The 15317-nt window shown below is 38.1% G+C and overlaps 1 protein-coding gene across 6 annotated transcripts in view; it reads right to left on the bottom strand.

Moving 5' to 3' along the window:
• The window catches only part of ESRRG (estrogen related receptor gamma), a 620288-nt gene that overhangs the window by 114493 nt on the left and 490478 nt on the right, over positions 1 to 15317 (bottom strand). For all 6 annotated transcript variants that reach the window (XM_072140121.1, XM_072140120.1, XM_072140115.1 and 3 more), the window contains 2 exons: positions 13561 to 13976; positions 3397 to 3513 (listed from right to left, as the gene is read on the bottom strand). In XM_072140121.1, the coding sequence (XP_071996222.1) occupies positions 3397 to 3513; positions 13561 to 13963 (520 nt within the window). In that variant the 5' untranslated portion in view covers positions 13964 to 13976. The remainder of the gene's footprint in view (positions 1 to 3396; positions 3514 to 13560; positions 13977 to 15317) is intronic.

The raw sequence follows: 15317 nt of genomic DNA, 5'->3' as shown, positions 1-15317 counted from the left end.
ACCTGGCACACATCTGAACACTGAGACTAGATTCGGCGCATTACCAGCTGTGCGATATTTTCTTCCCATCCAATATCACATCATATTTTTTTTTTTCTAAGTGTTTAGTGAACTTGGCAGCGATCCGTGGTGAAAGTGCCACCATCAGGCCAGCGAAGCAGCTGCCCAGAATAAGGGCCCTTCTAGATTGCTATCATCTAATAGGACTGTGTATGTGGGGGTTTTATACTCCTAATTTTGTCATCAATCTGTCGCTTTTTTTGTTTTACTGGAATATTTAATTCCAGTAAAAAATCAGGAATGTTCTAAACATTTGGGACTACAGCGGTGATGTCTATGATGTGGGCACTTCAATGTGGTGGCTATAAAGAGTTACCATACTCTCTGGAGGACCACAGCAGGACAGCATTATCTACAGTGTAATACTACACTTCTCCTGCGGGGGTGCTGTAGAGAAATGAAACACTTACTGTAGATTTCCACTACAGATCACTGATGATCACTGCAGCACCACAACCCACGATTAGTATATGGACCGGGGAACTTTCCAGATTAAATTGGCCAATAACTTTTTGGTTGTTATAAGGGTTTTCTTGGCATTTTTATGGATTATATGGAATAATCTTGTATTGGTATAAGCTTAGACGTATTGCTAATACCAGTGGTTGCATTTAGATCTGCCATAGAGATACTATAACATTCATATATACCATAGGGATCAAATGGGTCCTCGGAGAGGGACCTAATGGACCGTATGGCTATCTTGGGGAGAACCTGTATGGGACAGTTCTATTTAGGACCAAAGGGAGTGGAAAACTGTCCCATGGGATATAGAGCGAAAGGACAATTTATGAGCCCTTCTTTCTTACGAGAAACACTTGGCCATAGTAGGGGGCCTAAAAAAGTTATTAATCAAAATCCATCCTGATAAACCAGGGACATTACTCATAGATCCCGGCACCGTTACTGTAGTAATCATCTTATATTTGTTATCCATGGCCTCCTTCCTTCTATAATCAACTTTTATAGTTATGCTAATAAGTCAGAAGGGCTCCTCAGAGTGTTACCTGAGCCCCTCTGTGCTGTAGCTTCACAAGCTGTTACACTACCTCCCCTTCCCCCTGCTCCTGCACAGAGTAACAGACTGAAACCAGAGTACAGACAGAGACCTTCAGAGTCATTAGCATAATGATAAAAGTTGATTTTAGAAAGAAGGAAACCATGAATAATACATATAAGAAGATTACCACTGTTACTGTGCCTGGATCTATGAGTAATGTCCCTGGTTTATCAGGATGGATTTTGATGGTAGATGTTGTGTAAATCAGGTTTATATATTACATACACAAGGTTCAGGGGAGGGGGGGTACCATCACTCGCACTACAGCTACACCCCCACCATCTATTTATTGTACACGTCCAATCCTCTTTCTCTAAGTTTCTCTCCCAGATCTTCTCCTTCCTCCCAGACATCTCTTGGTCTCCTCCAGTCCTTCCTTATCCCTATTTACCAGCCGTAATCCTCTGTCTGTCAGTGCTGCGTCCACAATCTGTCCCTGCCACTCTCCTCATACTCTCCCATTGTCTGTGTCTGACACTATTGGATTTCTCCGAGCAGCGACTTAGCTCCAATTAAAAAGCAGCTGTTGGGACTGTGTCCGTCTGACAGCCATAAAACTGGAGAAACCTGTTTAATATAAGCAAATCTAATAAACACATTCTTATACAGGCCAATGAAAGAGGCCATAAACCCCTCTGGACGGCCCCATGTCGGGGGAAGGGGGGGTACCTTAATATCCTCATTCATAAAATGTGCTACAATGTCTCCTACATATACATATATGGCGTATTTTTACTCATTTACGTCTTTTCTTGCTCTATGTGATGGGAATCCATTATATTATCTGGTGTTATCAATAGAATGCGGGAGAATGTAAACAATGTAACAACAATGTAACAACAATGTAACAACCCGATGCATGATTGCTTATACCATAGCCAAGAATGGAGCATTTTGTGAATACGTTTACTTAAAGGGGATTTCCAGGAAGCTGAGAGGTTGGGGCTGAATTGAGAAAAGATAAAGAATTCATCCCTGCTCCATCTTCGGTTTGAGGTATCGCTCCGGTACTTCCGGTTTCCAGGTCTGCGCCTAGGGCTTATGGAAAGCGCTTTAGCCAATGAGTGTCCTCCATCCACTCCGTTTTCCACTTGAATTTTCTTCCTTTGTTGCCACCTTGTCCAAAGAGGCCACTCATTGGCTGAAGTGGCTTCCGTGGCCATATGGAACTTCCTGCCGATACCCGGCATGGAAAACGGAAGTACCAAAGCGAAATCAGATTTGGGAGCTGGAGAGGGTTAAATTTGAGCTCCTTTTTTCCCACCCTGATCCACCAAAGCCTTTAATTATTCCGTTTTTTTTTTCATACAAAAATGCAACAGATGTAGCAGAGCTCAGTTTGCCACACGCTACTATCCATATACAATGGGAAGCATTTTTCACACATTGGCGCAAATGTGGCAGCATGCCATGGTGCCCCTGCCCTCCAGATTGGTCCCTACCTGGCGTAGAATTGCACCATAACCTGTGCTTGAATGGGTTAAGGCTATAGGCAGTGCGCAGCTACGGGGGCAGGAACACCCACTTTACTGCCTGGCAACGCCCCCTTCCCTTCCAATCGGCATAAAGTAGTTTCAATGCTTGGCTCTGCGCAAGGAATTGCGACTAAGGGTGATTCAACACAGGGCGTTTTTGGTCCATTTTTAAGCATGCGTTTTCAGCCAGTTTAAAAACGCATCCGTTTTTGACTGTTTTTGTCCGTTTTTCCCAATGATCTTAATAGATAAACAGGTTGTAAGCAGCCAAACGTCTGGCACCACCCCTTCCCCTCGCAAACGGCGTAGAGTAGTTGCAATGCTTGGCTCTGCGCAAGGAATAGCGACTAAGGGTGATGCCACGCATGGCATTTTTGGTCCGTTTTTAAGCATGCGTTTTCAGTCCATTTAAAAATACATGTGTTTTAAAAATGCATCGGTTTTTGAAAACTCATCCGTTTGTGTCCGTTTTTCCCAATTATCTTAATACATAAACAGGTTGTAAGCAGCCAAACGCATTGTAAACAGTCAAAAACGGATGTGTTTTTAAACGCACTGAAAACCCATGCTTAAAAACGGACCAAAAACGCCTTTACACCTGTTTCCAGGCATGTAGGCTGTGATAAATTCCTCCAAATTGGTTATTATACTATTATATTATCTTAAAGGGATCAGATGGAGTTTCCATTTGTAAATTTTCAAAGTGTCAAGTTATTTTTTGTACTAGTTTTGAATCCATCCTATGAAATAACGCACTCAGCTCTGCTACATCTCCTTAAGACGCAGGATTTCAGCACCTACCTTCTTTCAGCATGCCGACTTTTAAGCACTTCATGAAGCGGCAGGCTTGGCACGACTTGCGTCTACGCTTTGTGATTTCACATTCGTTGGTGGCCGGGCAGCTGTATTCTATGTTTCCTATTGTGGACAGAAAGTGGAGATGAGAACAGATCTTACCCCCGGGATACAAGAAGACGGTCACCTATACACAGAGACGTATAGCGGCATTACATATCACTACTATCAAGTATCAACAAGACAAAGTGGAATTTAAAGGCAATGTACAACCTTATAAAAATACTGATACTTTTTCTAATCAGTTTTTATTTTCTGATTATATTTTTTCGATTCCATTATCTGTAAATTATTAGGGGGGGGGGGGGGGCGGCCATCTTGCCTGAGCTTCTGTTAACAGCATTTAGGGATGTACAGTAGACACAGGGAGATTGTTGTGGGCATGCTCTGGGATCAGTGCAGGAAAGAGATCAAGGGGATCTGTGACATCACTGATTTTGCTGGTTTGTGCAAAGGACCTTAGTTTGGAGGGTGTTGTGGTCATGCTCTGTCACCTATGTAGAGGTCATTGTGTAGGAAAGGGGGGGGGGATGAGCTGCAATATCCACTATTGCCACTAGAGTCAGGAGTTGGCTCAGGAAACTTCCATGGGTGAGTTCTGTGGGCATGCTTTGTGGCAGGTCCCTGTGCTGGGAGTACGAGAGCTGTGACATCACCTTTTTGGGAAGGTTAGGAGTTCACTCATTGAGCAGGATCTGCGAGGGCAGCAGTGCGTACCTTTTACCTCTGGTTTTTGGAGATGAATTAATAATTTGCATGGGATGTAACTTCACTACTGTACTTTCTATATGTGTGTTGAATTATTTTAATTTGGAAACTTTTTAAATAAAAAATATGGGTAAAAAAATGTAATTTGCAAGGGGGATGGGCATGCTCTGTGACCTATGCAGAGGTCACGGTGCAGGGAGAGAAAAAAATTAGTTACGACCTTGACTTTTGTTACCAATGTCTTTTAAGGGAGAGTGTTGTGGGCATGCTCTGCGTCTAGTTCTCTCTGGCCTTTCTCTTGGCTTTCATGGAAGAATGTTGTGGGTGGGCATGCTCTTTAACCTGTGCTGCAGCCATTAGTGCAAGGAAAGGGGAAAAGATTAGTTGCGACCTTGACTTTTGTTACATTGGGGCTCATTCACTAAGGGTTCGCGGAGCGCATTTTCGTTGGGTTTCGCGGTGATTTCCGTTTTGCGCCGAATTTCCCCGGGATTTTGGTGCACGAGATCAGATTTTGCCGCATTGGCACCGGCTTGCACGCAACAGAAATCTGGGGGCCGGGGGGGGGGGGGCGGACCGTGGGACATGTTGTAGAGGTCACGTGAATGTTGTGGATTGAATCTGCCTTTTTAATATTAGCTCCTTTTTGGATGACACACTTCCCTTTAATGATGCCCATGTCACAATAAACCTCCGCCTATCGTACACTTTCATCACCGCGAGATTATCCCACACTTAACATCTCAGCGCCATCTACGCTTCTCCGAATTTCCCCCCCAAACCTTCCCCGTCACTCAAATCTGAACTTATTATGACTGTTTTATGTTGTTTTTATGCTTATTTTTGCCTCTATCCTTCCCGTGTCATTGTAGTGAGCAGGAGTCTCCACCTCGGAGCTGGTGTAGAGCAGCTGGTGCTCTCTGGATAATACATTGTGAAATCTCGCTGGGGGGGGCGGAGGTCAAGCTGTCGGAGCAGACGTCTTGCGATAAACAGCGTCCTCTTAGCGGCTCGTTTGCATATTCGCTTTTCCTTTTTAACGGTTGAAAGTTACAAGTTAAAAAGGTTAATAAAGCGGAGGGTTTGATTTATTAGGATGTAGGGGCAGCGGTGAGTAATGCGGGGCTCATTCACATGTTGTGAGGGCCTGGCCTCCTTCCCTCTTCCTCGGGAGACCCTCCCCCCTGTGATTAAGTGCATTAGTATCTTAATGAAAATGCATTCTGTTTATTGGTCTCCGGGGAGGGGAGGGGGGAGGAGGTCATCCTAGCAAATGCATAAATTGTCACCAGAGACAGTCACAACGTAATTGCAATCTTCCATTTCCTTGGCGAGTAGGGTCCATCGGCGGACCCCCGGAAACACGCAGGCGTTTTAGTAATTAGCATAGAGTCTGCCCGGGACCGGCGCATTGATGAAATATTTCAGAGTTAATCACACTTTGTAAACACTGATTCATATTGACTTCCTTTCTCCGGACTGATGGCTCCTCATTAAATATCACATTAGCGGATTGCGGGGCGGCGGCGCCAGGCAGAGGATGGTGCTAATGCCACCCAATACAAAAAAAAATAAATGGGGGGGGGGGAACGTGCGATTCTTGAAAAAGGTGTTAAGTGGCCGCGATAAAGGAGACAGGAGACTGTCAGCGGGGAGATAAGGGGGAGACTGTGCTCTATGGATTAGCGAGGGCTATAGGATGGGGAGCAGACACTGGGGGGGGGGGGGGGGGCAGGTCACTAATACATGGCACTGGGAGGATCTGATGCCAGACTAGAGGGAGCGTGATAGGGTCAAGGGGTTATCTATCTATCTATCTATCTATCTATCTATCTATCTATCTATCTCATATCTATCTATCTATCTATCTATCTCATATCTATCTATCTATCTATCTATCTCATATCTATCTATCTATCTATCTATCTATCTCATATCTATCTATCTATCTATCTATCTCATATCTATCTATCTATCTATCTATCTATCTCATATCTATCTATCTATCTATCTATCTATCTATCTCATATCTATCTATCTCATATCTATCTCATATCTATCTATCTATCTATCTATCTATCTATCTATCTATCTATCTATCTCATATCTATCTATCTCATATCTATCTATCTCATATCTATATCTATCTATCTCATATCTATATCTATCTATCTCATATCTATCTATCTATCTCATATCTATCTATCTATCTATCTATCTCATATCTATCTATCTATCTATCTATCTATCTATCTATCTATCTCATATCTATCTATCTATCTATCTATCTCATATCTATCTCATATCTATCTATCTATCTATCTATCTATCTATCTATCTATCTATCTATCTTCTATCTATCTATCTATCTATCTCATATCTATCTATCTATCTATCTATCTATCTCATATCTATCTATCTATCTCATATCTATCTATCTATCTATCTCATATCTATCTATCTATCTATCTCATATCTATCTATCTATCTATCTCATATCTATCTATCTTTCTATCTATCTCATATCTATCTATCTATCTCATATCTATCTATCTATCTATCTCATATCTATCTATCTATCTATCTATCTCATATCTATCTCATATCTATCTATCTATCTATCTATCTATCTATCTATCTATCTATCTATCTATCTATCTATCTTCTATCTATCTATCTATCTATCTCATATCTATCTATCTATCTATCTATCTCATATCTATCTATCTATCTATCTATCTATCTATCTCCTATCTATCTATCTATCTATCTCATATCTATCTATCTATCTATCTCATATCTATCTATCTATCTATCTATCTATCTATCTCATATCTATCTCATATCTATCTCATATCTATCTATCCATCTATCTATCTGTCTATCTATCTATCTATCTATCTATCTATCTATCTATCTCATATCTATCTATCTATCTATCTATCTATCTATCTATCTATCTCATATCTATCTATCTCATATCTATCTATCTATCTATCTATCTATCTATCTATCTATCTATCTATCTCATATCTATCTATCTATCTATCTATCTCATATCTATCTATCTATCTATCTATCTCATATCTATCTATCTATCTATCTATCTATCTCATATCTATCTATCTATCTATCTATCTCATATCTATCTATCTATCTATCTATCTATCTCATATCTATCTATCTATCTATCTATCTATCTATCTCATATCTATCTATCTCATATCTATCTCATATCTATCTATCTATCTATCTATCTATCTATCTATCTATCTATCTCATATCTATCTATCTCATATCTATCTATCTCATATCTATATCTATCTATCTCATATCTATATCTATCTATCTCATATCTATCTATCTATCTCATATCTATCTATCTATCTATCTATCTCATATCTATCTATCTATCTATCTATCTATCTATCTATCTATCTCATATCTATCTATCTATCTATCTATCTCATATCTATCTCATATCTATCTATCTATCTATCTATCTATCTATCTATCTATCTATCTTCTATCTATCTATCTATCTATCTCATATCTATCTATCTATCTATCTATCTATCTCATATCTATCTATCTATCTCATATCTATCTATCTATCTATCTCATATCTATCTATCTATCTATCTCATATCTATCTATCTATCTATCTCATATCTATCTATCTTTCTATCTATCTCATATCTATCTATCTATCTCATATCTATCTATCTATCTATCTCATATCTATCTATCTATCTATCTATCTCATATCTATCTCATATCTATCTATCTATCTATCTATCTATCTATCTATCTATCTATCTATCTATCTATCTTCTATCTATCTATCTATCTATCTCATATCTATCTATCTATCTATCTATCTCATATCTATCTATCTATCTATCTATCTATCTCCTATCTATCTATCTATCTATCTCATATCTATCTATCTATCTATCTCATATCTATCTATCTATCTATCTATCTATCTCATATCTATCTCATATCTATCTCATATCTATCTATCCATCTATCTATCTGTCTATCTATCTATCTATCTATCTATCTATCTATCTATCTCATATCTATCTATCTATCTATCTATCTATCTATCTATCTATCTCATATCTATCTATCTCATATCTATCTATCTATCTATCTATCTATCTATCTATCTATCTATCTATCTATCTCATATCTATCTATCTATCTATCCATCTATCTATCTATCTCCTATCAATCCAGAGCCATCAATGCAGACTTATACTTGTTTCTCCCAATAGAAAGACCTGATAGACTCCTATACATGTGTTATATATATTATACAATATTAGAAGGTATTGATGTTATTGTATATGATATCATGGAGCCAGTAGCAGATCCCCAGAGGCTGACATTGTCCTCCCTAATATGCATTTGCTTTCCTCCGACCTGGCACTTGCACTGGTATCATATCTGATAAGAAAGAAATCTGCCCGTGCACATCTCCAGATGAGGGGGGACAGATGGTCTCTGGGCGCAGTCTATAAGCCTGTTTATTGCCTCTATGGCTGCACATGTATCTGTGCTCTGGAGTGAACAAAACCAACATGGCAGCTGCAGGGGCAGAAGGAACCCTCATTTATATTCTCAAATTTATAAAAAGAAAAATTAAAAAATTCCAACTTGTTTGAATATTTTTGTTAGTTTTTTTTTACATATGTTGTTTAAATATTATTTTTGGGGAGGGATAATTTGCTAATAGAATCTTTCGGTTCGCTGGATAATGGAGTCGCAGGGTCCAGAGCTCCTCGCTCAAGTGCCAGAAAATCATTTGTATGTTCCTAGTGGCAAACTAATGTAGTTTTACAGCTGGCAGAGGAGATCCGAAAAACGTATACGAGCAAAACGCTGCGCAATGAATATTTGGCCGCTGTGTTGTAGGCAGCATATGCCACATCTAAGCAAATGTGTGTTATAAAACCAGGGGCGGAGGTAACAGAGATCTATCTATCTATCTCATATCTATCTATCTCATATCTATATATCTATCTCATATCTATATATCTCATATCTATCTATCTATCTATCTCATATCTATCTATCTCATATCTATATATCTATCTCATATCTATATATCTCATATCTATCTATCTCATATCTATCTATCTCATATCTATCTATCTCATATCTATCTATCTATCCATCGATCTCATATCTATCTATCTCATATCTATCTATCTCATATCTATCTATCTCATATCTATCTCATATCTATCTATCTCATATCTATCTCATATCTATCTATCTATCTATCTATCTATCTATCTCATATCTATCTATCTATCTATCTATCTATCTATCTATCTATCTATCTATCCATCCATCTATCTCATATCTATCTATCTCATATCTATCTATCTCATATCTATCTATCTCATATCTATCTATCTATCTCATATCTATCTATCTATCTATCTATCTATCTCATATCTATCTCATATCTATCTATCTATCTATCTATCTATCTATCTATCTATCTCCTATCTATCTCATATCTATCTATCTGTCTATCTATCTCATATCTATCTATCTCATATCTATCTATCTCATATCTATCTATCTATCTATCTCATATCTATCTCTATCTATCTCATATCTATCTATCTCATATCTATCTATCTATCTATCTATCTCATATCTATCTATCTCATATCTATCTATCTATCTATCTCATATCTATCTATCTATCTCATATCTATCTATCTGTCTCATATCTATCTATCTCATATCTATCTATCTATCTATCTATCTATCTATCTATCTCATATCTATCTATCTATCTATCTATCTCATATCTATCTATCTCATATCTATCTATCTATCTATCTATCTATCTATCTATCTATCTCATATCTATCTATCTATCTATCTATCTATCTCATATCTATCTATCTCATATCTATCTATTATCCATCCATCTTTATATCAATAACTATACTGATAACCTTCTCATTCAGTTGTTAGATACAAAGGCCTTCATGTCAAAAATACATAATGCAGCTTGTCATGTGAAATGCTTATTTTAAAACCTTAGTGAAAAATGTCTTGTTATTTCGTTGTTAATGAGATTAGAAAAACTAACGCTCGGAGAGACAGTGAGTGAATGAGATAATTACTCCGAGACAAAAAAGGTCATTCATGTAACATGTGCAACAAATAGTAACAAGTGCCTGCCCTGGTAAATGTGCTGCTAAAGAGGGTAAAAAATAGGTGAAAATAGATGAATAGAAGATAGATAGATAGATAGATAGATAGATAGATAGATAGATAGATAGATAGATATGAGATAGATAGATAGATAGATAGATAGATATGAGATAGATAGATAGGAGATAGATAGATAGATAGATAGATAGATAGATAGATAGATAGATAGATAGATATGAGATAGATAGATATGAGATAGATAGATAGATAGATATGAGATAGATAGATAGATAGATAGATAGATAGATAGATAGATATGAGATAGATAGATAGATAGATAGATAGGAGATAGATAGATAGATAGATAGATAGATAGATATGAGATAGATAGATAGATAGATATGAGATAGATAGATAGATAGATAGATAGATAGATATGAGATAGATAGATATGAGATAGATAGATAGATAGATAGATAGATATGAGATAGATAGATAGATAGATAGATAGATAGATAGATAGATATGAGATAGATAGATAGATAGATAGATAGATAGATAGATAGATACAAATAGAAAGTCCAGGCAGCACGTGCAAACAATTGTGGGTGCAAGCTTGTTAGGATTGGGTAAACGATCCTCCATACATAAAAAAATAGAAAAAAAGCAGCACTCCAAACGGTTACTTCAAAAAATTGTGGTCCTTTTTATTTCATGTGCGACAGCGACGTTTCGGCTCACCTTGAGCCTTCCTCAAGCCCTCCTCAAGGAAGGCTCAAGGTGAGCCGAAACGTCGCTGTCGCACATGAAATAAAAAAGACCACAATTTTTTGAAGTAACCGTTTGGAGTGCTGCTTAGATAGATAGATAGATAGATAGATATGAGATAGATAGATATGAGATAGATAGATAGATAGATATGAGATAGATAGATATGAGATAGATAGATAGATAGATAGATAGATATGAGATAGATAGATAGATATGAGATAGATAGATAGATAGATAGATAGATATGAGATAGATAGATATGAGATAGATAGATAGATAGATAGATAGATAGATAGATAGATAGGAGATAGATAGATAGATAGATAGATAGATAGATAGATAGATAGATAGATAGATAGGAGATAGATAGATATGAGATAGATAGATAGATAGATTGATATGAGATAGATAGATAGATAGATAGATAGATAGATAGATAGATAGATATGAGATAGATAGATAGATAGATAGATAGATATGAGATAGATAGATAGATAGATAAATAGATAGATAGATATGAGATAGATAATAGATAGAGAGATAGATACATGTTTGTTTGTTTTTTAGTTTTTTTGCTTTTTTTTCACTATTTAATGTAAGATTAACCATAGGATGATTATATTTTTCTTATTACTCTGACTCCTGATTAAAATATTAAAATATTAGAAAGCAGAACAGAAGGACTGGCTGATCGTCCAGGTACATAGTGACGTAAATTAAGACAAAAAGTCCAACTCTTATCTTAACTTGAGATAAAAGTTAGAATGTAAAGTGGATATAAAGTAGAATGTTATCACGCTACTCGGTCTAGTTGTATTGACTTGCAGTGGTAATGGAAAGGTGGCATGAGCCTTCAGTATTTGGGCACGGGACCGGCGCTGGTAAACAGCCGCACAAGCCTCGGCCAATCTGGTCACGTGGAGCGTCCATTAAATGCCTTATCTCTGATGTAGGAATGGGCTTATCTCTATGTCAATAGTCCAATCGTCCCATACTGTATGGTGAGGGCAGAGCTGAATAGCCACGGCCGCTATTTACAGTACAGTTCACCAGATTAGCCGATATCATTGGAACGGCTTATACGTAAACACTGATAGAAGTTCACGAGAGTTTGTAGACTCACTATCAAAAGGTGAGGAAAAGTATTAATATAACAAATGCAATGACCAAGCTCGTGCCTATGGTGACCTTGGATGTTCTATGTGCTCATTCCCTTGTCCAGGTCTCCCATATGTGTCTATTTTCTTTTCCAACGTTGGAAAACTTGGGTAGAGATCAAGTCTAGTGGGCTCGGAGGGCTGATGATTATGGGTCTAAACACACGACGCTTGGGTTTTCGAAGTATTAACTTTTAAAGGAAACTTATTGGTATCTTGGAGGCCCCTAAACTACCAGCATGCATTTATGCTTGACTTTAGGATCTGAAACCAGTTGTCCATTGCTTAATTCCTTCGATTCTGGAAGGAAAAGGGAATGGGATTCTGGCTTCATGAGTACGGTCAGGCCCCAGACGCGTGCACACTGTATGTAGTGAAACCAAGGTCAGAACATCTGACGTTACTGAGCCTTCACGTAATGTTCAGAGTATGTGAAGAGAAACCAGGTAAAGTGAATTTGATAAGGCTCAATCGGGCTCAAATCACCAGACTTCCATCACTTTTTTCCATCAGGAATGGAGACCATAAGATAAAAAGGTTTCGGAAGCCTTAACCCTATCTGAGTGAAGGAATGCTGATTGTTAAGCTATGCCAACCCTTCAGGTTTCCTATAAGGCCTCATGTACATGGGGGGCTCTCAACTCTTCACGACGGGGATTGGGGTAAAGAACAATTGGACATGTTCAAGTGTAACCTCCAAATAATTTTTGACGGAATGGATGACTGTCTGATACCTAGCGGTAAGTTCTGGGAGTGGCTTTCTCCATTCTTCCCATTAAGAACCCCACACGTACCTGCTGAAGTTAGGCAAGCATGTGTGTGAAGAATAGGGGGGTAACTTTTTGTGAGCCTTGCATCTGGACACCAGTCATTCAAGATGTTGGGATAGCTTCATGCTTATAAAGGATGTCCGAAAAAATCTAGCTTATCCACAAAATAAGAACTTGGTTACAGATTGCTATGGGGCCAAACAATGAGAGTCCCAGCAATTGGGAGAAGGAACCCTCTTAGTTATTATGATAAATGCACTTTCCAAGAAAATGGAAGCAGAAGAATGTCATAGGTTTTGTCCAATTGGGTAAAAGGATGTATGGGGTAGATTTGTAGGACCTTCTCCAACTAGAATATGTAAAATATATAATAAACAAGACTGCAAATTTTGGTAAAATTTGGTGTTTTTTGGAGGTTGGTATAATATTAAACCTTTGGCTGAGGAGAGAACACAACATGTTGGTTAACTTTTTATGCTGTGCAGTTATGGGGTAAAAAAGAAAGAAGCACCAACCTTGAATTGTCCTTTTGAAAAAAGCCTTACAGGCTTCACACGAAGCCACCCCATAATGGTAACCTGATGCTATGTCACCACACACCAGACACAGTCTTTTGGGCATTGCATTGAGCATATATTCACATTTGGTTTGTGAATCTTCAGCAATGGTGCTGGAGCAGTCATCATATCTTTTCCTGACGGGCCCATTGCCACCAAGACCTGCGGCGGATGGGTACAACGGTGGAGAGTCTAGTCCATTCTGGTGCCCGTTCATAGTGGAACTGTAGCTTCCACTGGCGTCTGATGAGCCACCTGGACTGTGGTGGTTGATACTGTCCGTCAGCGAGGCTGGGCTTGAGGGTTCCGTCTTGATGTATGACGAGCAGCTTGAATCAATGTGTCGATCCTTGCTTGACATTCTGCAGAGAAGCCTGCATGGTAATAAGGAGACAAGAATAAAAAGAAGGCTCCGTTTAATACAAGAAAGCTTCCTAGGTTTTCGAAGATTGCTCTGTAGGGGCTAAATACTGCACATCATTCATTCATCAGTCAATAACCCTTGTTGTACATGAAGGTAATCAGCATAAGGCCGTGACAGAGATTTAGCAATGTTACAGACAGGCGGTAAACAAAAACTTTCAGGAGCCCAAATCCCCTTTCCCAGAGGTAAGACCGGCTGTCAATAGGCAAAATTGTACATGTGACATATGGGGTAGTATGTAGACTGCAGTAAAAATTAAAACAAAATAGGATATTTTTGGGAACAAAAGATCTAAGTTGGTTCTTAATCAATGAATTACAAACCTCAATGTAAATATTTTTTCGATTCAGATCATCAATGTCCCTTCTACTCAAATATGGAAGTGAAAGTGGTTGCACATAATTTGGTTCAACATCTGATCTCAATAGGCAGTAACTTGTTCATTCTACGAATATAGGTAGGAGTGGGTGGACCCAATTGGGTTTAGCCGGTTCCCAGAACTCAAACTAACCCTCTAAATGCTGTCGGCTTTACCGACAGGAGTGAGGTGAACCTCCAATCCAGACTTCTGGCTGAAGACCAGGTTCAAGTTTGGGCCTCAAGTTATAACACGACTTAGCATGAAGTAAATATCTCACTTTTTGAGCAAGTCCTAGTACTCCATGTCCATCATCATTTTAGCTTGAACAAATGTTTTTCAGGGGAAAACTGGACATTTGACCTTTCCAACAAAACACCATCATTCCCTTGATGGCTTTGAAGGTTTCACCTAACAGTTGGATTGAAGATTTTATGAACAGTCTTATTTCCTTAAAGGATCATTTCCTTAAAATGTCTTCATGTGTTTGAGTTTTTCGACCACTAAATAGGCAATAGATCTTAGGAGTTGTCTTTTGCTCACGTAGGAGCTGTCTTCCAAAGATCAAAGGATGAACTCAACAGCTTGGAACACCACAAAATTCTTCCATTATATATCTATAGATTCTTTCTTCCTTTACATTCATATTTCCAATTGAAAAACTTGACCAAAACTACTCATCCCTTTACCGATTTCACAATCTGTATGTGCAAACAAAGTATTTTACATGTTTACGTTCATAGCCATCGATGGAAGAAGACGTCAATGCTAGATCTCAACCTAAAAAACGGTGCCTTTGCGTCTCCCACAAATTGGTTTCCTTGACCCAATTACTACTCACATATTTGCAACACTTTCTAAGACTCCCAAGGAATTACCAACATCCCAAAATATCTCACCTTACAATATAAATCCTAATTGTAATTACATAAC

The sequence above is a fragment of the Engystomops pustulosus genome, chromosome 3 (assembly GCF_040894005.1).
Source record: "Engystomops pustulosus chromosome 3, aEngPut4.maternal, whole genome shotgun sequence".
In the NCBI taxonomy this organism is placed as follows: domain Eukaryota; kingdom Metazoa; phylum Chordata; class Amphibia; order Anura; family Leptodactylidae; genus Engystomops; species Engystomops pustulosus.
Note: the sequence above shows the minus strand (reverse complement) of the source record. Positions and strands in the feature narration are given on the sequence as shown.